The 23,626-nt window shown below is 45.8% G+C and overlaps 2 protein-coding genes across 3 annotated transcripts; one reads left to right on the top strand and one right to left on the bottom strand.

The window, feature by feature from the left end:
* Positions 1 to 1,663: 1,663 nt before the first annotated feature.
* LOC141974495 (kelch-like protein 31) lies at positions 1,664 to 12,898 on the top strand. The gene is made up of 3 exons (XM_074934269.1): positions 1,664 to 1,805; positions 6,871 to 8,089; positions 10,130 to 12,898. The coding sequence occupies exons 1-3, from the start codon at positions 1,697 to 1,699 to the stop codon at positions 10,860 to 10,862; spliced, it is 2,061 nt and encodes a 686-aa protein (XP_074790370.1). The 5' UTR covers positions 1,664 to 1,696; the 3' UTR covers positions 10,863 to 12,898.
* Positions 12,899 to 15,683: 2,785 nt separating this feature from the next.
* RPL11 (ribosomal protein L11) lies at positions 15,684 to 23,209 on the bottom strand. 2 transcript variants are annotated; one of them, XM_074934270.1, is made up of 6 exons: positions 23,101 to 23,209; positions 22,198 to 22,348; positions 21,557 to 21,663; positions 20,270 to 20,401; positions 18,626 to 18,736; positions 15,684 to 15,759 (listed from the first exon to the last, which is right to left on the bottom strand). In XM_074934270.1, the coding sequence occupies exons 1-6, from the start codon at positions 23,104 to 23,106 to the stop codon at positions 15,730 to 15,732; spliced, it is 537 nt and encodes a 178-aa protein (XP_074790371.1). In that variant the 5' UTR covers positions 23,107 to 23,209; the 3' UTR covers positions 15,684 to 15,729. The 2 variants fall into 2 exon arrangements, with proteins under 2 accessions (XP_074790371.1, XP_074790372.1); XM_074934271.1 differs by lacking the exon at positions 15,684 to 15,759 and adding an exon at positions 18,501 to 18,519.
* Positions 23,210 to 23,626: the final 417 nt, after the last annotated feature.

The following is a 23,626-nucleotide window of genomic DNA, read 5'->3' as shown; positions in this document are numbered from 1 at the left end:
ACAACCCTGTTACTTTTAGCTCCACTCAAAACACAGGGGAGAAAGTTACCATAGTTGGAAAAATGCAAAATAGAAAAATCTGTCAAAAACTGTGTTTTCAAGCTTCCATTAGATTGCAAACAATAACGTGAAATAAGATGGTTATAAATGACCTCCCGCTGGATTTAACAACGAAGAGATGGTCCAAGTTACACAAACCACAACAAAAAAGAAATGCATTCAGAAAGGGAAGGCTGATGCTTTCTGCCTTTCAACCATCCCAATCTTTCACCTCAAAAGTCACAGCTGGCCTAGCACTGTCATGCCACTGCTGTAGCACCTACCACTGCTGCTTTGCTCCAGTTCATATGCATTACCACAACTAAATCCACCACTACGTTGTCTTAGATTGTCACCAAATTTAGAATGCCATATGAGAAACATAGTAATAATCCAAAGAGAGGAATATAGTGAGGTAAATCTTTGCTCAGAAGTCAAAACACTGGGCATTGTAACATACCAATAGGTAAATATAGTTCCCGCTGCTGTAGCTGGGAGTTATGGTGGAATATGGTGAGAAAAAGAATGAAATTGGAGGAATAATATAAATACACCTTAATATGAATATTCTTGACAATATTTGATACCACCCAATGATTAAGAGAAGGTCTGATCATTGGAAAACTGTTCTGAAGAATCCCTGGGCTCTGATTCTGTCTATCATTTACCTCATTCATTAAGGGGGTCAGATTCACTCCTTTGCAAAGGGCCAGCACAATGCCTAGGCATAAGTCCCACGTGAAGTCTCAAAACAGGGCTTACGTAGGATTTTAGTGGTACATAGGCCTCATGCCTGAACCACAGAGCTGAATTTCACTCTAGAACTGCCTGGGCTTCAAAGGGACATGAAAAATGCGAACAGACAAAATACTCCTCCATAGAGCTAAGAAAATGGCGTAAACATGGTCTGTGAAATCTCTGCTTGAATCTGGAAACAAATCTCAGCCTCTTTTCCAGTTTGTTTTAAGCATCCAAGCATCCAAATATGGCTGGTGCGAACACATGTGAAAAGCAGATTTTTAATAGTTGCCAAAAGCCAATTTTAATTAGATTTGTAACCTCTCTGGCTCAGGGGCTGTCTTTTTGGTCTGTGTTTGCACTGTATACAATGGCATCCTGGTTCATGGCTGGGGCTCCTAGATACTGTTATTATCAATAATAATTAATAATAATGTTGACTGTCAAAGTCACAGTTCATGTCCACCATCCTGACGCAAACTGTGATTTGTATATTCCTTTCCTGCTAGTCCGTCTGTGAGATTATTGGGCCAGATTCACAGATGGTGTAAATCAGAGGCGCTCCACTGATGGGCTGTCCTCCCCCTCCCCCTGTCCTCAAATGGCCTCTGTCCTTGATCGGTCCCTTTTGGAGTCACCGCCACTCACTTTCACTCGTGGTCGGTGGCAGATTAGAGAACAATCTGAAGTTTTTGGAAGCACATCCAGTTTATTTGCTACCTCTAGATTCTGGCAGCCACTGTCATGCTGAATTTGGCTGGAACTGAGCTCACTCTCTTCCTGACTCTAGCCCTTTTCAGGTCTCTCAGGCCTGTGCTGAGGACAACTGTCACTGCGTCACCACCAGAAGGCTGCTGTAAATGCTGATGTGATAAGAACAGTCAGCTGGCCTAGCAGGGTTGGGGGAGGGGTGGGTAGGATGTTTCATTTGGAAAGTTTGAGGGTCTCTCGATGTCTCTTGATGTGCAGAGCACAGAGCCTCTGCCCTGGTCACAGTCCCCATTGGACTAACCCATTTTACCACCAAGGTAAGGAGCAGAGAGAGCTTCGTCTGAATGGATCCGGAAAGCCAATATTTGCCCTTTCAAGTTCAATATTTACAGAGAGATTTTCTTCTGTGGGTCATTTGAAATGTTTAATTTGACTGTAGATGGCAAAGAATAGCACAGGGAATGTGTCCCTGGGGGTGGGGCGCAGGATTAAAAAGTGGGGCAAAACAATCTATTGGCATTTAAATTAAACCTGGAGTTTTGGCTTCCAAATAGTTTGCCAGGAAAGTTGTATGTTTATTTTGTAAATCACATAGTTTTGTGTTGTTATACCATGTTGAAACACAATGCTCGGTGGTATTAATACTAATTGACAGTGACACAGGCAATTTGATCAGACACCAAGGAAAATAATCCAAACAAAATACCTAAGGGGGAGGAAGAGTATAATTAACCAACTACAGGTGAATCTTTGCTGTTAACCTGGTAATGCTCTTAGTCAGCTCCTTATATTGGTACAGAGATTATGTTAGCAAAATTTTGGGGGGAGGGATAACTGATTTAAAAATAAACTAAAATATCCTTCCGTCATTTTCTATCTGTGCCCTTTTAAATCTAATCAGGCCATTTGAACTGCACGTAGCCAGGGATTAGTCTGTATGAAAAATATTCCTTTTAAAATAATCTTAGTAATAATCTGACCAGAAACAGCAAAACTGTCCTGTTCTGAACTAACTGTATTTTAAAAAGGTGGCTTTTCCCTTTTGCAGTTGGACATTTGAGCAACATTAACCCAGACTTGTAAACTAGGATTTTTCAAAGACAAGGGAGTGAGGGGCCCCACCTTGCTGAAATTTAGTAGAAGCTGCTCCCCAAACTCTTTCAGGGTCCTTTGAAAATCCCAGCTTCCCTTTATCTGTATAAAGTTTAATGTAACTCAGAAATATCCTGTCAGGACACAGGTTAGGTCTTGAGAGTTTTGGACTCTGGGACCAAGGGTTGTCCAGATTGGCATAGCTTTTCTCAAATAACTGTTCTGGAATAACTCACTGTGTGAACACTCTTATTCTGGAATAGTTATGGTGCTTTAAATTCACACCCTAACTTGTTCTGGAATAACTTCGCCGTGTAGACAAGCCCTGAGACACCAAAGCAGATATGTCAATGAAGCGCTTTGTTAGAGATATCCTGAGACATGGGAGATTATAGAATGACAGAAACCAGAAATCAGTTACCACAGCTGGTAAAGCTCATTCTCCTGCTCATTTAAATAAAATGCAACAGATATATATGAAAAATAGATCAAAACTCAATGAAGTCAAAGGAGTTACCAGGGATGAAATGCAAGTTAATATACCAACATATGGGGTGCAGTCATCTATGTATCCAGTTATTTATTTATTTAGCTACCAGAGAGTCCAAAGGAGAATAATCACTGAGAGAGAGCGCGCGAGAGAGCGCAAGCAAGCAATACTCATACTATACACACAAGGGATTAGCAAGACTTCTGGTGCTCGATTTTCCAAAGAGCCTGTTGGATGCTGAGCTCTTTGGAAAATCTGGCCCTTGGAGTCCAGTGAGACCAGCTCTTCCTCCAGGTGTCTGAGTTTAAAATGAGGGCCAGGAAAATGTGCAAATATCATGCTGCTGTGGCCTGCCGGTCATCTAGGTGGGTTTGCGATGGATGCATAGATCCAGGCTCCAGCCTCCATAGGGACCTCTTCATGCAATGCTCCCATCCTGTCATGCAGTGCAGCAGTGTTGATCCAGGCCAGGCCCTTCACAGGGTTAACCTCTAGCGTCCAGTTTCAAATCAATGATGATTTGTTAGTGCAGATAATGTGCTTGTCCCTGTATAAAAGTCAAAAGTGAAGGCAGTCCCTGGCCCAAAGAATTTACAGTGTAAAAGACAGACCCAGAGATACAAAATATCCAGGAAGGACTTTTTTTAATATTGTTATTATTAAGAACTCTCACCTTAGGAGTGTCTTGCATGATGCCACTTGGAATTTAGCCGCTACTATGGAACAGCACCCTTAAAACCAGAAACACTCTACAAAGCTCCTTTACCACAAGGAAGCTGAAATGATAGGGACAGATCCTCAGCTGCTGTAAATCAGCATAGCTACATTTATTCCACTGGATTACACCATTTTACACCAGCTGCATGTCATAATAGCTACAGACTCCAAGCTGGGTGTTAGTCATGCTGAACTCGAGACTCAAAATACAAGAGGCAGGAAATTCAAGTTAACTCCAAATGAAATCTGGATGCTCTGTCCTTTGTTTATGCAGCAGAGAGGCAGACCTTCCCTGTACCATAGGGGCAAAGGGACTGATGCTGTAAGGAGCTGAGTAAAGTTGGTTAGAAAACGGACTTTTGTTCCATGGGAAGTTCCAACATTTTGAAATGAGTTTTCATTCTGAATCAGAACGAAAAGCTGAAATGTCAACAGTTCCTGTGGAACAGAAATTCTGAAAAATTTCCATTTGGAACCATCAAAACATTTTGTTTTGAGAAGTAAAACTGTTTTATTTAGATAAAGTTGAAACATTATAATAGAATGTAACTATTATGTATATGATTAAATAGACTATATATAAAAATGATATAATATTAACATTAATTTTTACTAAAAGTCAGATGAATTGAAATGATAAAGTGGAAACTAAATGTTTTTACCTTATTGAAACATTTCAACAGTATCAAAATGAAACAAGAATGTCAGCTGGGGTCAAACTCTTAGAACTTAGAGGTGAATGAAAATGCTAATTACCTTGGGACTAATCCCAATGAAGTCAATGCAAAACTCCCGTTGACTTCCATGGAGCCAGGATTTCACCCTTTGGGTTTGGATTGAAAGAAGCAGGTGAGTAGCAGAGCCTGACTGGATTCTCTATTCACATGGACACAGCAGTGGAAGAAGCCCACACTACCGTTATTTTTCTGATTATAGTTTTGCAGCAGGATCACTTAAATGGCTGAACTCTTTTAAACCCAGATTTGATTAGATTTAAGCACCATGGAAATCACTTTCCTCTGTTCACCTTACAGAGGCATACCCATCCCTGCAGCCCCCTGCCCCGGTTCCCAGCATTACCACGCCAGGGATTCATGAACTAGGCACACAGCACCTTTCCCCTGCTTCCTGACTCGCCTCTACGTATGTCCTAAAGGGAACATGCAGTCAGGCACGAGAACAGTCAGAAAGCTCCATCTGCCTCACACTGGTCAACTCCTCCTGAGCTGGTGGTTGGCACAGGACAGCAGCAGGTTAGGGGACGCAGTGATAACACCCTGTCACAGTTCCATGTTATCTTCCTAAGCAGAGGCTTTCACTAAACTTTTCCCTCTCTGGTTTTGGGCTAAATGTGAGTTGCATCCCTAACTGTCTGGAACGATATTTAGCCCCCACCTCCCCAGTTCTAAATATAACCCGATTGCTCAACCTTCCAGAAACCTGATCTTATGTCTAAGTGTAATAAACAGCCCTGAGGTATGTGTGAGACATAGACCCTAAAGCTATTTCTGGCCTATAACACATCTGTAACCCAAGCATATGGGTCTCTCTCTGCTTACTAAGTAGGAGGTGGACAGAAATAGCCATGGTACTGCAGTGTCTCTAACGGGTGTGCAAGTTACATTTTGCCTGGGAATAATTCACAGGGTTTGGGGGTTTTTTCGTTGGTTTTGCTTTGGCCAACATTCTAAAAATTACCACGTCAAGGAAATGGGTGGTAGCAGGCTGGTCTTCTCAAAACCACTCCCTGTTATAACCTAGTCCCTCAACACCACTGTTTTTCTACTGTAGATGGCCAATTCATGACTACTAACGCTGAATAAAAGTGGCTTCCAAATGTTCCTTTGGTGTCCACAGGGTGTGTTTAAGGTCTATCCCAGCATTTAATTTAGAACAGGAATAAAGATCCAAATCCTCAAAGCTATTTATGTCCTAAATCCCACTGAAATCAATGGGGGTTAGGTGTCTAAATACCTTTAAAGGCCTCGGCTACTGAGACTATGCACTTCTCTGCTGTAGCATCTTCTACCCAAAGCATTCACAGGGGTTAGAAATATTTATTAAGTTTCTCAACAGCCCTGTGAGGTACTTAAATAGTATTACCCTATTTTGTAAAGGGAGACATGGAGGAACAGGGGGATAAGGCCTTAGTTTTCAAAAGTGGCCATTGATTTTGGGTGTCCGGATGGAGACACCTTGGAAGTAATTTCAATTGGTGCTGAGGACCCACAACTCTACCGCAAGCTGTGGGTGCTCAGCACCTCTCAAAATCAAGCCCAATGTGTCCAAGGCTGGGCATTCAAAATTACTGGCCATTTTGAACATTTGGGCCTTGATGTTTCAAGTTAGGCTCCCAAAACCTGAGGCACTCAAAATTAGTTGAAGATATAGGCCTAAGTGACTTGCCTGAGATCAGGAAGTCAGTGGCAGAGTTGGGAGTGGAGCCCTGGACTCCTGACTCCCAGCCTCAGGCCTCACTCCACTAGAGGTAGATCAAAAGCTGGGGAGAGGTTTCCATTCTGCTCCCTTATCCAAAGAGAGTTTTTCCACTGACTTCAAGAGCTTTGGATCAGGCCCCATGTGCCTTCACTAGAGCTGATCGCAAAATGGATTTTACGCCCCGCCCAAAATGTTGAGATTTTGAAATGTTTCATGAAAGAAAATTCCCAATTTTTGTTTTGTTTTGGGTCAATCTAAACATTTCGTTTAAATTTCAACTCTTTTAAAAGATTTTTTAAAATTTCTTTTATGTAAAATAAAGTGAATGTCTAAACAAAAACATCATTTTGAACTGAAACATCAAATCTTTTCATTCTGAACATTTCAAAACAAACGGTTTTCAATTTTTCCCTCAATTGTTTTCATTACAAATTTTTTGTCAAAATCTATATGATTTGGGGGAAGAAAAAAAAGTTTTGCCAAAATGGAATTTTCCGATGAAAAATTGTTCTGACAAAAATTTCTGACCAGCTCCAACCCTTGCCTATTCCTGTACTATAGCCATTACTTAGCGATATCTACAGTACTTCTACATCTACAGTACTTCTTGCTACAGTGTCTTCTAACTTTTCCTGTCTCTGTAGATCACCATCTGACGCCAACCTCCACTGAGATGGCACCCAAGAAGAAAAATCCCAAGAAGAACAAAGTGGACAAGGGCGAGGGTCCCCCAGCCCACGTGGTGGTGGAGGACACGTTGCTGGATATCGATCACCTCAACCACTTGAACGGTCTGTATGAAAATGTTTCCAATGGCTTCCGCTGCACTGCCACAGAGGTCAAGAACCCCAGTCATGGAGGCAGCCTCCTGGAGGAGATGAGTCAAATGCGCCAAGAGCGGTTCCTCTGTGACCTCACCATTGCCACCAAAACCAAGTCCTTCGATGTCCATAAGCTCGTCATGGCTTCATGCAGCGAGTATTTCCACAGCCTGCTGAAGAGAGATCCCAACCTGCCACGAGTAGAACTCAACGATGTCTCACCTCTGGGCTTGACCGCCATTATCACTTACGCCTACACTGGTAAGCTGAATCTCTCCCTATACACCATTGGCAGCACCATCTCAACTGCCAGCCGCCTACAGATACATGCTCTGTTCAACATATGCAGTGACTTCCTCATTCAGGAGCTAAACGTAGAGAACTGCATGTATATCGCCAACATCTCGGAGACGTACAATCTCAGTCAGACCAAGGACGCCACCCAAAAGTTCATCCAGGAAAACTTCCTGGAGTTCTCTGAGACTGAGCAGTTCATGAAACTCACCTTTGACCAGCTGAACGAGCTGCTGATTGATGATGGTCTGCATATCCCAAATGAGGTCATCGCCTTCCAGATTGCCATGAGATGGCTTGAGTTTGACCCTAAGCGAGTCACATATGCTGCCAACCTCCTGAGCAACATTAGATTTGGCACCATATCAGCTCCTGATTTGGTCAACCATGTGCAACCAGTACCACGGATGATGCAAGATCCTGAGTGCCACAGGCTGCTGGTGGAGGCTATGAATTACCATCTGCTCCCTTACCAGCAAAATACTCTTCAGTCGAGAAGAACCAAAATCCGTGGAGGCCAAAGGGTGCTAGTCACAGTTGGTGGCTGTCCAGCTTTGACCGAGAAAGCTCTTAGCAGAGAGATCAGCTACAGGGACCTGGATGGAAACTGGAACAAGATGGCTGAGATGCCAGCAAAAAGTTTCAACCAGTGCGTCATTGTGATGGATGGGTTCCTCTATGTGGCAGGAGGGGAAGATCAAAACGATGCTAGGAACCAGGCTAAGCATGCAGTCAACAGTCTGTGCAGGTAACACAAAATTTCCTCAAGGCAAGACAGTTCCCATGAGAGTGCATCTAAAAAAATAAGTACTCAGTTTACAAACCTGTGGCTGCATACATACCCATCACAATCATCAATGGGGTTTGAACCTGAGATCTCAAATGCCGGCCTCTATCACATAAGCTAAAGGAGAACTCCTTTTGCTGCGCATGAGTAGTAGGTTGTTATAATCTTTGGGCCCAGCCTTTAGGGACAGATAGGATTACACGCATTAAGCAACAGTAAATTCTATCATCATTTTTTCTGAGGATATTTTTCACAAGGGTAAATGAGCAGGAGGAAAATACAGGCTAACCCAATCAGAAATATCTATTATACACACATAGCTCCAGGAGCACAAAGAGTGAAATATTGCTACATTAAGGACTATCCCATCAGAGAAGCAGTGTAGACCAGCAGAGTGGGCACTGGAGTGGGCGAAAAAGACTTGCAATCTATCCCCAGCTCTGCCATTTATCTGCTGTGTGACTTGGCCGAGTCAGATTGCCTCTGTGTTTTCTCCCACCCCTTGTCTGTCTTACCTACTTAGATTGTAAGCTCTGTGGTACAGAGAATGTCTCTTACTATGTGTATGTATAGCTCCTAGCACAACTGCGGTCCTGATCTCAGTTGAAGCTTCCAGGCTCTACCATAATACAAATAAATAATAAGAACGTCCGTTATTTAGTCAGACAGTTAATGATACAGATCCAGAAAGCAAGAGCAGCTTTCATGTAATTTCTCTGCTTTTTTGTGGCTCTTCAAGCTTATCTTTTCTATTCTGGCTGGAGATTGCTCAAATCTATATATAAATTGTCAGTTTCCATTCTTTAGCTGATTCCCAGTTTGGAAGAATTAGTTTAAAAAAATTAAATTCACCCTCTGTATAATTTCTATTGTTTGTCTTCTTTCTTTCTTCTTTGTCGCATAGTTTAAGTGGAGGGTTTGGGTTTTTGGAAAGTTCTTATGAAACATGTCATGGGACTGTGTGGGGATTATTATTAACAGAGGAGAAACGTAACCCTGGCAACACCAAATGGAGAAAGTTGTTGGAAATCGAGACACACAGTTGGGGTTGGGCTTGCACCCAGGGTTCAGAATAAAGAACATGGATGCTACAAAGGAAAACCAGCACAGTTAATGAATAGCATTTTGCCTCCCAGAAATCTGTGTTCAAGTTTGCCTTCCTGACATGAGTTTATTGGTCTCAGTCTAATCCCTCTGAGACATTGTCTCCAGATCACAAAATCATCACAGAGTTAGGAACAGTTGCTAGCCTCTGCTAGGGAGAGAATGTGAGAAAGAACCCCCTCATAGGACATATGTCAAGCATGTCTTCATGCCCTACTAGCAGGCTTTCAAATACTACTGGGATGAGGACAGAAGAACCCCTCTAGAATAGAATAGGTCTAAGGATGGACTTGGAAGTGCTTCTTATCGGTCAAGATACCGTGCTAGAAGCTTCTGGGGCTCAGGATTGGGAGGGCAGGCTAGCCTAGGTCAGGAATACACAGGGGATACATCGCAGGGCAAGCAGCATGTTCAGAGCCTGCCTGGCCCAGGCCATTCACAACCACTGAATTCATTCAAAAGTTAATAAAACATGGGACGGCCCCTGCACCATGTATTTTTCCTGCAGCTGAGAAAGGCCTCAAGATTTCACCCGTCAGGTCTCCTCCTTTCTATTTCTATCCCGTATCTTATTCAGCTGTTTTGGCCTTGCCAGACTTTCCCTTGGATTGTTTTCTGGGTACAGTAACTGCAATGCCATCTGCCTGCCAGTGCTCAGGTTTGCACGGCAGCAGTTTGCCTTGCAGCATGTGCTCAGCTTTGCGCTGCAGGGGGCACAAGGGAAAGATCAGAGGTGTGATGTAGGATCTGTGGCTTGAGAGATGCATGAAGATCAGTAACTTGTCGTTGTCAAGCAGGGGTAGAAGGGAGAGATCATATGTCCCCAGGGTGGGTTCAGAGCAGCCCTCCGCAGCATGGGATCAGAGGCTAGGTGATCGCTCTTCCTTCTCTCCGCAGGTATGATGCTCGCTTCAACACCTGGCTGCACCTGGCCAGCATGCTGCACAAGAGGACTCACTTCAGTCTGAGCGCCTACAACGGTCTCCTCTACGCCATCGGTGGGCGCAACGCAGAGCGGGTCCTGGCCTCCATCGACTGTTACATCCCTTCCACCGATAGCTGGCAGAGCAAGGCCGGCATGGAGATCCCTCGCTGCTGCCATGCCAGCACGGTCATCGACGGCAAGATCCTAGTCACCGGGGGCTACATCAACAACTGTTACTCGCGCACCGTGTGCAGCTACGAGCCCAGCACAGACACCTGGAGAGACCGGGCTGGGCTCAGCACCCCCAGGGGCTGGCACTGCGCTGCCACCTGGGCTGATCGTGCGTACGTCCTAGGGGGCAGCCAGCTGGGCCCTCGAGGTGAGCGGGTGGATGTGATCCCTGTGGAGTGCTACAATCCCGACACAGGCCAGTGGAGCTATGTGGCACCCGTGCCCACTGGGGTCAGCACGGCCGGGGTAACAATCCTTGACGGGCGCATCTGCCTCGTGGGAGGCTGGAATGAGAGTGGGAAGAAATACCAGAAGTGTGTGCAGAGCTACAACCCCGATCTGAATGAATGGGCAGAGGAGGAGGATCTCCCTGAGGCCACCGTGGGCGTGTCCTGCTGCACCATCACCCTCCCGCACCCAAGAAGCAAGGGATCCAGGACTAGCTCAGCGGCATCGGCAGCGGTCAGCATTTAATGGAGGAGCCAGGGGCTAGCATTTCCGCCTGCAGCTGGGGACACAGACAGAGCTCAAACCTTGCCTCAGATTGCAGGGCAGCTGAGATCGGAACACACCAAGAGACCTGGGAACTAAGCAATGGCTCGTTTCACAGCAGTCGGGGAGACCGCGGAGCGGCACGATCTAGCGGTTAGAGCAGTGTTTGGCGATCTTTGACACACAGTCTAATGGTTAGCACAGGGCCCTGGGAGCTAGAAATGCCTGAATTCTTATTCCAGCTGTGAAACGAAAGCCCTCTATGGCCTTAGGCAGGTCACTAGCCCCCTTACACCATGGGGAAAATGACACTGCCCGCCACTGGGAAGAAGCACTTCAAAGCTAAGAATCCGTGAAGACATGCTCAGCTTTAGCATGGTCTCTGCTCATCCTTATGCATACCGCCAGGGTTGCTAGATTCTTTCCATTCTCAGCCTGGTTTTGTCTCCCATCTAATCAGGGAAGCCAGTGAGATCTGACAATGGGTCAGCGCATCCAGATCCTGCTGACGGTATCAGGTAATGATCAGAATATGTGACTCAACACAGGGCAGGCAAAGTCCCACCGCCCTTCACCAGCTTCAACTAGAGTTCAGGTTTCCTGGGAACACTGCAGCCAGTCTGATGTTCAGAAGAGAAGTTTCCCAAATCTGGTCATTTTTTAACCAGATTTATTCCCAACATTATGGATAAGGGAAGACACCTAATTCTTTAGGTAGTGGCATTTCGGATCTGCCTGAGACCCCCAAACAAGGCACCTTTTAGCTCTAGACAATGGTTTAATTCCTTCATGCTGCAAGATGTAACAGAGAGACAAGGTGGTTCAGTGGTTACAGCTGGCAGTCAGGAAATGTAACTGCTATTGGGACTTACTGTGTGACTTTGGGCTAGTCACTTCACTCTCCTCCTCCTGTTTCCCCTTCGGTAAAAGGGGGATCATGGAAAGAACAACCCTCCCCCATAAAGCACTTGGAGATCTTCAGCTGGAAGGTGCCATAGAAATGCAAATTGCCACCCCTCTCCTCCTAGCAAGCAGCCCTGCTGGACCAGTGCTGCATCTAATGTCACCCCTTAACACAGCTAAAAGGTAAATAGGGTTTCCTCCCTTTCTTTCAACCTGTCATTTTTAGGATGGTTTTTTTTTGCTTTGTATGGGTCAGAGTTAAGGTTAGAATGCCACTGCACCAACTGTCATTTCAGTTTGGAGTCCTTCCACGGTCTCCTCAAATCTCCTTATTCTATCAAGGCAAGGTTTGAGCTCTAGGGAAGTGTTTGATGGACTGTCTACATTTCAGGCTGCGTGTCAAGGTGCCTATGAATGCCCGTAACTTTAACCACAGCTGCTAAGCAGGACATGAGGCGCTGAAGCAACCAGGGAGGAAAGGAGGATTTTGATCACCAATCTGGTTGCAGTATAGACTGTACCAGAGCTGGGTAAAACAAACAAGAAAACATACAAATAAACTGGAGTCACTTACAGAGATCCTATTACAGGGATACTGTGCCCACATATCTATTCAGGGGACACCATCACAGGGCCTAATAACATCAGCCACACTATCAAAGGCTCGTTCACCTGCACATCCACCAATGTGATATATGCCATCATGTGCCAGCAATGCCCCTCTGCCATGTACATTGGGCAAACTGGACAGTCGCTACGTAAAAGAATAAATGGACACAAATCAGATGTCAAGAATTATAACATTCAAAAACCAGTCGGAGAACACTTCAATCTCTCTGGTCACTCGATTTCTGATCTCAAAGTGACTATCCTTCAACAAAAAAAATTCGAAAACAGACTCCAACAAGAGACTGCTGAATTGGAATTAATTTGCAAATTGGATACAATTAATTTAGGCTTGAAGAGAGACTGGGAATGGTTGAGTCATTATAAAAAGTAACCTATTTCCCCTTGCTTATTCCTTCCCCCCCCCACTGTTCCTCAGACGTTCTTGTTAAACCCTGGATTTGTGCTGGAAATGGCCCACCTTGATTATCATAGACATTGTAAGGAGAGTGATCACTTTAGATAAGCTATTACCAGCAGGAAAGTGGGGGGAGGGGGGGGAGAGAAAACCTTTTGTAGTGATAAACACCCATTTTTTCATGGTTTGTGTGTATAAAAACATCTTCTGTATTTTCCACAGTATGCATCCGATGAAGTGAGCTGTAGCTCATGAAAGCTTATGCTCAAATAAATTGGTTAGTCTCTAAGGTGCCACAAGTACTCCTTTTCTTTTTGCGAATACAGACTAACACGGCTGTTACTCTGAAACCAGTAAAAATGATGAGACACTCATAAAAATTACAGTAGTTACACCCTTTTACGTTAGCCAGAAGAAAGAAATAAGGCTAAGAAAGAACACTGTCACCTGAGACATGTACCTGTTAAATCAGAGAAAATGTATTTATCTTCAATAGTGTCAAGGGAAGTGAGTTGCTAGGGCACCAGATAATTAGATGTAAACACACCTGTAATTACAAGGATACAAACACTTTCCCTCCTCATCACTGCACCAGGGGCAAGTACCTACACAAACCTTAACCAGGAAGTCCAGTCTCAATAATATTCATGCAGGGCAAGTTATAGTCACAGGCAGTAGGCGAGGGTTGTTTACCCTCAACCTACACCTGGCCTCAGCCACTGCTCCCACTGTTAACACAACAGCAGAGAACCTGGAATATGGAAAATTCTTAAAAATCTAAAGGAAGAAACCGTTGGGCAGGACAATGGCACGGGGGAGAATTTAATGGACTACATGTTTGCATTATTGGATGAAAGGGTCTGCATATTGTGAAGGTGTTTGGGAATGAGGGGGCAAGGTGTGGTTTAAAGGGCTGTACTGTGCTAACTCCCTGGTAGAGCTGTCACATTTCAGTTAAAAGCATGGAATTCACCCCCCACTAGAACTGCAATAACCCCATAGTCCATTAAGCCATGCTGCCTACCAGAGAGTTGCAATACAATTAGAAGAGCCGTAAGCTGGAGAGAGACCCCCTGCCCATAGTGGGGTGCAAGTGGGGAACTGGAACAGTCATTAAGGTGTGACGTGCAGCAGCACTGAGACGAGATTGATGCTTATTTCCTGGCCCCGGTCTATGACGTGGATCGTCCTGTAGACCTAGCTACTGCCTCTCAGGGAAGTGGATTACTTCCGCCGACAGCGAATCTGTCCCCTCAGCCTAGGTTGTGTCTACACTGAAGCGCCGCTGCTGTGCCACTGTAGCCAAGCCCCGAGTCTGTACTTAAAATGCTACAGCAGAACAGCTGCAGTGCTTCAGTGTAGACACTTGCTACAGTGACAGAAGGGCTTCTCCCATCACTGTAGTTAATCCACCTTCCTGAGAGACAGTAGCTAGGTCGACAGAAGAATTCTTGCATCAACCGAGCGCGGTTTACATGGAGGGTTAGGTCAGGGTAACCGTTTCTTGGGGTGTAGATTTTTCACACCCTTGAGACAGATATTCCAATGTACATTTTCAGTGTAGACTAGCCGAGTCCTGGGTCCTGTCTATACAACCATACTACCTGTGGGGTGGCCAGCAAACATGTCTCTGCGCCAACCATTCTAAGTTTGGTCTTGTTTGTTCAGCCAGGCTGAAACCATGTTTAATGAACCACATTACACTCCTAAACCCTGGCTAGCCCTTTAAGGGAGTGCTGCTATCTATGAAATAGAATAAAAGATGAACACCCCAAGGAGTAACTTGTCTGTTACATGGACTAGGGTACTGTGAGGCTGTTATATTCCCAGTATGCTGGAGAGAAGGAAAAAAGCTGGCTAAAACACCTATTTGAGACACAGAATTCTTTCCTCCTAAATATCTGTACTCCCCTTTAAAGCCCATGTAATAGTAATCGTTCTATTGCCAGGCATATAGAAAAACGTGTCAGGGGACTGAGTCAGAATACCAAAAAAAGGGTACCTGGTTCAGGAGTACAACGCAGAACTCCCAGATTCTATTCCAGCAACTGTGCACCAGGTGAGCTAAGGTGAGGGATGCTGGATTCTCAGACGAGCTGAAATAAGCACCAGCTGTTTCTTTGTCTGGATCTTCTGCACCCTCTGCTGGTAACTAACAGCACTGGATGCTGGTTCTCAACTGAGTGCACTAGAAGAGTTAGCCAGCAGCTCAAGAGAGAGCAAGCTCTTAAGTCACCACTTTTGCAGGGCTTATAAGCACTTGATAGGGGACGTACTAGCTCCTCTAATGAGAGTCCCAGTTACAAATATATTATAGTTGTTTAGTCATCAAGCCTCAGCCACCTTTAGTCCTCACCACTTGTGCTCTTGCCTTTGGACTGAAATGGATGTTTTGCTCCAAAAGCAGAGAAACTATCCATGGTTTCAGCCAATGGTGGAGAGTCCCTCTTAAGTTCCCAAGTGGCACTAACCTCAACACCACATGCTAGGAGGCCTTTTAGGATCAGATCATGGAGGTTAGATTTTATTTTCTCCCTACTTAGAGCTATAGCTCAGTCCCTAAATGCTTCACAAATCTTGCTCTAGTTCTGCTTTCCCATCCTCTGCCCATGGAACTAGGTTTTAAATTTTATCCGTAGCTTCCCCCCTTGGCCAGCACAGAAATGGAGTGAAGTTCTCTTCAGTCACACCGTGTGGTTCTACCATCTGGACAGCAACTCCCATTCCAAGAGCACAGCACTGACTGGCCATCTCTGCTGCACACTGCAATCGCACCAGTGGGGGTCTGCTCTCCTCTCCAGTTTGATCGGCTTCAAGTTCCAGCAGCTTATGGTGAGGAGGGGTGAGGAGCCAGTCACAAAATGCACAGCAGCAAGTTAAATGTTAGAAATTTTTATTAGCATTTTTGGTAACTGGAACTGCTCATTTGCCTGGAAGGATGATGCCATCGTACTGCAAGAGAGAGAAAAGGGAGCGTCAGAAATCAGGGCCAGTCAGAGCTGTGGTTGTGCCGAAGAGGAGACTAGGGTCACCGCCTATATCAGGTCACAGATGTGACTTACAGTAAGACTCCGATCATCCAAATTTACAGTCTGCAAAGTGAACAAGGAACCTGACTTTCCATCTTATTTTCTTTTTTTAGTGTTCCTTTAATAGTGATCTGTCAATCAGATCAGTTTGACCCAAAAGACGGAGGTTGTGAAAATTAAGGTTTTTTTACAAAAGCTAAGTGCAGAAAAAGATATTCCCAGGAATGCATTTCTAATGAAAGGCTTTAAAAAAAAAAGAGACTGCCTAGAATTCTGTTTGCAAGCCAGACATGACAGCAGAACAAACCAGGAGGTAAAACAACCTCTCAACAAGTAAAAACTAGTCTCTTTGAATGACTTACTCTTTGCATCTTAGCTTTAGTGGCAGGAACATTGCAGAAGGCTGACCCTGCAAATGCTTACTCCCACAAAATTACTATACATATCAATGGAAGGAGGTTTTGTCCAAGTGAAAAGCTTGGGATCTGGTAATAAGGGGGATTCAATTTCAATTATTTGAAGCATTAATTAGGTGAGGAAGTCCTCTCTCCCCACTGAGAAAAAGATTTAATCTGACTGGGTTTGTAACAGGGCACTGGGCCTTGGGGCACATGTGAGCATCCCAGTGCGCATATGTTACAGCTCTTGTAACTGGAAGCTGTAGTCACAGGACACATGCTTAGGAATGGGCAAGCACACGGCCTTACAGGTAGCCAGAGAAGGCCACATGCCTCTTAACAGGGGCAGCAGACAGATATTCCAGAGGTCAGGGAAGCTCAGGCCTGGGTCTTTCCAGAGCAGCTAGAAAAGGGCTAATGGGACCTACATGATGGTGAAAGGAGGTTTGTTCTTCTCCATTCCAGCTGCAGAAAGTGGGAAAGGTCTCCATTACCAAATATATCAACCTTTCATCATGTTTATTAATAAACCTGTCGTAAGAAAGTGGACATGGAAGTGAATTCCAGTGTTGCTTTCATTTAGACAGTCCTGGCCTGTGAGTCCGCCCACGGCTTACAGGCAGTCTTTAAAGTACAACTCTACTGAATAGCTGAACTTGCTTCTACCATGGTCTAGATGCTTCAGGCCAAAGAGACACCCAAAACTTGCCCAATAGTTTGTAGACCAGGTAGGTGGTCTTGTTTGCCCACAGCTCAGTGAGAATGAATCTATTAGAGGACAGCATGTTGTAGGGCAGCGGATCTCAAACTGTGGGTCATGACCCCATTTTAATGGGGACCCCAGAGCTGGCTTAGGCTTCCTGGGGTCGAAACCCGAGGGCTTCAGCCCTGGGTGGCGGGGCTCAGGTTACAGGTACTCTACCTGGGGATGAAGCTCTTGGGCTTCAGTTTTAGACCCCTTGCACAGGACAGTGGGGCTTGGGCTTTGCCTCCCCGGGCGGGCTCAGGCTTCGGTCCCCTCCTCCTGGGATCGTGTAATAATTTTTGTTGTCAGAATGGGTTTGCAGTGCAATGAAGTTTGAGAATCCCTGTTGTAGGGTAAGTTAAAGGTGACCTGCACAATGACAGAATTGGATTTGGAAGCCTTTCTGCCTCTTTATGGTGGATAAAGACAGCACAACAGGTGTCTCTCGAGAGGCCTTTAGGCTGCTTTACAATCATCACGTAAAGATTTCCTGGGTTTGCTCGAACAGCACTGGGAGTTCACGCCTCAATGAAGCTTTGCTCACAAGTGTTTGCCAGGAGTTACGCTAAATAAGAAAGACCCCACAATATTTAGACAGTGACTAGAAATCCTGCCTGCTCAATTCAAGACATCAAGCAGAACAGTTCTACGCCCTCAGCAAGGACAGGGAAGACCCAACACTGCTCAACTAAAAAGGCAGCACATTTCTCAAGTGGAAAAAAACAAAGCAGTTTTCCCCTTTGCAGGTCACAACTATTACATGAATCCTTGGGCCTAGAAATCAGGGTTAAATAACTTTCAGCTTCGGCCACCCAATATGTAGAACAGAGTCTACATGCCATGGGGCCTATCCCAACCACAGAAATGCAAGCGAGAAATTGAACGTAAACCCCCATTTTGTATAATTGTTTTAAACAATTAAAAAAGTGAACGTCATTCCTCTACTATATACAGACTAGCTAGCAGGACAGATCCTATTCACTGCACAAGGCACCTCCTCACCAGCATTGTCTACATATTTCTTTCATAGCAGCAGTCACAGAAGCTGCTCCTCTGATAGTGTAAGAGCCTGGAACGTGGGACCAGCAGTCCACGGGAATCAGGGTATTGGGACTGAGGCAACTGCAGCCCATCTAATTTGCTGTTTCCTTTGAGTGTTTCTACTGCTGCAGATTTTCAATCCCCACGGTCAGATCTGTAGTTATCTACCTGGGGATCTTGGTCCCAGATTGTGGATACAGCAAAACATCTTAGGGAACGGAGACCAGTAGAACACTTCTGGAATTCACCACACTGCAGTGAAACCTGCACCTAGGACTATCCTTTAACAATCACCTGTTTAAATGCTTTATAAGCAGATTTGCTTCGGAGGCGCTTTCTTGCAGTCCAGGCGCCGATCTTTATGCTTCAGGTTTCCACCACAAAAGGAGGAAAGCTAAGGAGTGAAAACCCTTCACTTCAGAGATGCTTCTGCTCTCTTCAAAATCCCATGCTAACGAGATGCTCACATCACAGCTCAGCAGTGTGTCAGCACTTTTCACTAGAAGATCACAGATTGGGTCAGCAAGAGCAAGCAGGCTGTATTTGAGGTAGCTCACTAGGCCGCTGAATAGCTTGATTGACTTGAAAATGAGGTCAGTGCTTACCTTCTGCTGGAACCAACGCATGGCCTCCTCCTTCCCAATTCTGTGCTTGGCTCCAATGGAGCCGGTTTTGCGCTTCTTGTCAGCAATGCTGAAGCCTGGCCTGCCCAGAACCTGGAGTAGACAGACAGCACTTTTTAATATCTGAAGATGCAGTTCAAGACTCATCATATTGAGAGAAAAGATTCTCCATCAGAGTGACATTTGTATTGTTGTCTGCACTAAAACCCAAGCAAGAAATAGACCCTCTAATGGCAACTGTACCTGTAGGCCACTGGTCCCAAAGGAGATCAAAAGCTACTACTGTGATGGTATTCAGCAACCTATGTGAAGTGACTTGATAAAAATCAGTTCTTAGTGGACAGCAAGCCCCATAAGTCATTATGCTGGGACAGTCTCAGCAGAGGAACCAAAGAATGAGCCCTGGAGACTTAGTTACCTTCTCACCCTAAGGACTCATCTTAACTAGGAAAAATGGTGTTTTTAAATATGCCAATATGCTTTAGTTCACGTTTTTCCTGCAGTAACCACATGGCTAAAGTGGTGCTCCCTCTAGGTCATTGCTGAAGCATATTTGGAGAGCAGTGGAAAAGGAACATGCTGGCGCTGCTGCCACCCTTGTGGTGCCTGTTCTGTAGAAAAGGGGAATGTCACTTTTTGAAATAGGAAAGTATGCACATCCTGAGTTAGCTATTCTATACTACAGAAATGTATACTGTGCTCATCACAATAGTAGCTAACTGCTTTCCAGTAGCACACTCAGCCATGTGACTAACATCTATCATGTGCCTGGTCCCCATCCTCTCAACAGGAAAAGCATGCAATGGAGTTTCTTGTTTTGATATCAACATGGATATTTAAACCATATGTATTTAGGTTAGAGAAGGCCAGGTCAAAGACCTGCACTTTGCACTTGGAGAAGAAGGTGGTGAGGTTTGTGATGGCCTTGTTCTCTGCACTGTGCATCAGCCATGGAGGGACCAGAGTGACTTCCTACTCAGGGAAGGACTGGTCTTTATATATTAGCACATGGGCAAAACAATGAAGCCAAGAGGTGAACTCAAGTTTTAGAATACAAAACACACAGCCTAGTGGATACTAGAAGCCAGCCTGCCTAAATTCTCACAGATCCCGAGGCCTGGGGAGCTGCACCTTCAGATGTGCCAGACACTCTTTATTACATTGTCTGAAGAGCAAAGATGCCATGAAGATAAAGCAAAATTCAGCTCAGCTGTTCCTCTCCAAGGTCACCATCTCTAGATCACCAGTAACTTTGTTAGTTTTACTCATCTTCAGACAGGATTAGGCAAACATGTTTCATGTTAAATGCCAGTGGGTCTTCCTACGCTATACCCACCTAAGCAGAGCACCTAGTCTCAATGAAACCTAGAGTAAAACATTCTCTGCTACTGGCTACGAAGTTATGTCCTGGCTGATTTGGCTGAGCCCAAGGAGTTTAGTGTCCTCTTTGTAAGCAGAGAGCTACAAAAACCTCACTTTTCCACCTTCCTCCCCAGCATACGGACATTTAAGACAGTTCTGACTTTCCCAGTGGCCCACACCTTTCTGCTATTCTGGAGCACCCAGAGGTGACCTCTCTAGCACTGGGACAAAGCTGGCAGAGACAAGGAAGTAAAGCATACATACCACATAGAAGTCCAGGCCATAGATGCCAATGCTGGGATCGTATTTAATTCCCAGATCAATGTGCTCCTGGATTCCAAAGCCAAAGTTCCCAGTGTCTGAAAAGTTGTTTTTCCTCAACTCATATTCTCGCACCTGAAACCCATTTAGAGCCAGTTACATTCTATGTCTTTCCAAACAGAGTCCTGCTTTTTCCACTGAGCTGCGACAGGATCCACTTGGGAACCAAACAGCTCCCGGCAAGAGCTAAAGGGTTCTTATCCAGCAGATTCGGGCCTCTTCACCCATCTGGCAGTCACACCAACAAAGGCGGCGTCACAGAGGGCTGCCCAGATTGCACACACAGAGCTAAGAATCTTAACTGCCAACAAGTGCCTAACGAAGCCTAGAGTCTTAGTAAGCACCCTGATCACTTTTAAAGCCAGGAGGATTGTTAGCACAGGACACTTCATGCAAGCTGCAATGATAGATTACAAAAATTTACAGAAAACGGCAGAAACTCTACATCATAAGAAACATTACTAAATGTCTATGTCTGTATTGTTACTCTGTATATGCATAGTTTAGATCTTTTAACGTCTAATATTGCAGGTGATACTGACAGATACAACGTTGTCTACAGAGACTTCATGAACCCATCTGAGACCTTGCACCTTGAGCAGGGTCTGAGCTCTCCAAAGATGAAGAGGTACCTGCACCAACTCTGTCCTAACAAATTCAGGGTATGTCTACACTGCAGAGTTGTGACTGCAGCAATTGTAGACACACCGAAGCAAGCCTGAACAACAATAGTAGTCCAGATGACAAACCCACCTGGAACCCTGAGTACCAGTACGTACTCTAGCAGGTGCGTTTGTACAGCCCATGCTACTGCAGGTTCACTGCTATTTGAGATAGCTAGAACAAAGCTAACTCCGGTATGTCTACAGGTACTGCAGTCACACTTTTGACTGCAATGTAGACATACCCTTAGAGGGACACACAACTGAATTATTCTTTTAAAACTAATTTTTTCAAATTCCAGTTTGATACAGCATCACTTAACAGTATGTCCGGAAGTTTTAAAAAAATTGTTCTAGAAATTGATAAGTGACTTTCTGCTCCCATGTGTGTTTAAGGGTTTTTTTTTTTTTTGGACAAGGGAGAAACTAATGACCACACAGGGGAACAGTGTAAATCATCAATTTTAAAGTGCTGTTAAATGCACAGATTATTTTGTTTACACTAACTTCAAGTTCATGCAAGCTTTTAACAAGCCACATGAACAGCTAGATCAGTCAAGATTCTCACCTTCAACCCTTTCTCCAGAATCTCCTCTGCTTTGGCCCCACGAACCGTGCAGTGAACGGCAATCTTTTCATTTCTCCTGATTCCAAAGGATCTGACAGTATATCGAGCTGCAGGAGACAAACCCACACAGTCAGTTGCTCTCAAGGGGCTATTCCAATGGCTTTCAGTCAGACTGGAACATGCTTCTTGCTTTAATAAGACTGAAGCAAAAAAACTCCAACACTGTTTTTGACACCACATTTAGGGGGAGGAAAGGGCAACAGTAAAAGTTAAAATCTAATAGAGTTTTATGCAGTGGTAGAAGGGGCGATTTAAGGCCTTGATTCACATAACAGGCACAGATAATGCAGGCTACTCTATACCACCCTCCCCACATACCTCTCCCCTGACCTGGAGGGATAAACCCTACGGATGGCACACTTCAGCCAGTGGTACTACTTAAGCTTTAAGAAGCACTAATTATGTCTGAAGGCATTGCCTTCAGAAGCCAGAAGACGAAACTGCTTTTTTCCATTTGGTGGCACCAAAAATGGTTTCCCCAACATCTAATAAAAAGTGTCACTAACCGTTACAAGATGGGATCTCGCTTGCTGCACTTCGCACCAAATGATTCGGTTTCCCCCACAGAAGCAATGACTTACCCTTTGAGAAGACAGGAGTCTGGCCTGTGAGCTGCTCCAGCACTTTGGCTGCCCGGGTGAGTCTGTCACCACTTTCCCCAACACAAATGTTGAGACAGAGTTTGCGGATGCGCAGCTCACGCATGGGGTTCTCCTTCTCACCCTGATCTTGCTGTAGAGAAAAAATACGTACAGCTGATAGAGACAAGCCTCCCTCTAACCCAGCTAGAGTAGTGGCCCTGGCTTTCCTGACACCCTTCCACCCTATATGGGCTCCTCACACACTCAATCCAGGGGGCAAGGGAATTCTGTACTAGGCAGTGCCCAGCACTTCCCATTCAATTTGTACAGATGCAACCACCCCACAGAGCTTAACTGCAGGGCCAGTGTTCAAAGCAGGCATGAGAGCTACAGGGCAGGGCAAGAAGAGGGGTTTGGGGCAGCCTTGAGCCCCCAGCAAGGCTGCGAAGGGGAGGCCAGGGATTCAGACTATAGCTCTGTGGATGGGGGCGGGGGGGGCGGGCAGTTCACAGCCCACGGGAAGGGGAACGTGAGGGTTTAACCCTAGGCCAGGGCAGGTAAGAGCACCAATCCCAGCAAAGGGGCAAGATTTGGGTGGGGGAGGTTCAGGCCCAAGCTCTGAGGCAGGGCGCCCCACCACTGAGGGTACCCACTGCATGGCAGGGGGCTGTCAGTCCCGGGCTCCGCAGGAGGGGGGACAGGTTTCAGGGCACCTGGCCCCACGGAAGAGGCCTCCCAAGCGGGGGAGACTCCGGAACCTCCCCACGTTGGCCCTGCAGGAACCTACAGCCCTTCTCCCACCCGCCTGGGCAGGCGCCCGGCCCGGCCAGCCCCGGCCAGGGGAGGATGGCGGCGGATTAACAAGCCTCCCCCAGCCCGCTCCTGCGGGCCGCGGCTACTCACCGCCATGATGGAGGCGTGGAAGAGATCGCGAGAGCTCCGGAACGAGATCTTATTCGGCAGCCCGGGCCGGCTGCCCCATAGAGGCGGCAGGCGGGGGAGACGCCCAGGCTGAAGGGCCGCTGCTGCCCCCTGCGGCCGGAGGGCGTCCCTGCACCTGGCTCTGAGCAGCTCCTCTCTCCGTCCCTAAACTTAGGAGGAACCTCAGCCTAGGGCTGGGTGCTCCCAGGCACTTCTGCCCCTAGGGTGACCAGATACCAGGGAGTGGGGGGTGATGGGCGCCTATATAAGACAAAGCCCTGAATATCGGGCCTGTCCCTATAAAACTGGGACCTCTGGTCACCTTAGTTGCCCCTAGCACAGCAGGGAGCCATAACCTGGAGTTGCCCAGTGTCACAGAACAGGGGGGCTCTGCAGTGGGACGCCCCCTCCTGTGCTGCTGGGCTTGTGATGTCTGACTCCTGAGTTTAGACAAATCGTGGATCATTTTTAGGTATAGAAAACAGGGTCCCGCTGGGGATGGGAGCCG

This window comes from Natator depressus, chromosome 19, assembly GCF_965152275.1.
Source record: "Natator depressus isolate rNatDep1 chromosome 19, rNatDep2.hap1, whole genome shotgun sequence".
NCBI lineage: Eukaryota > Metazoa > Chordata > Testudines > Cheloniidae > Natator > Natator depressus.
This window is presented reverse-complemented; position numbering and strand designations above follow the sequence as displayed.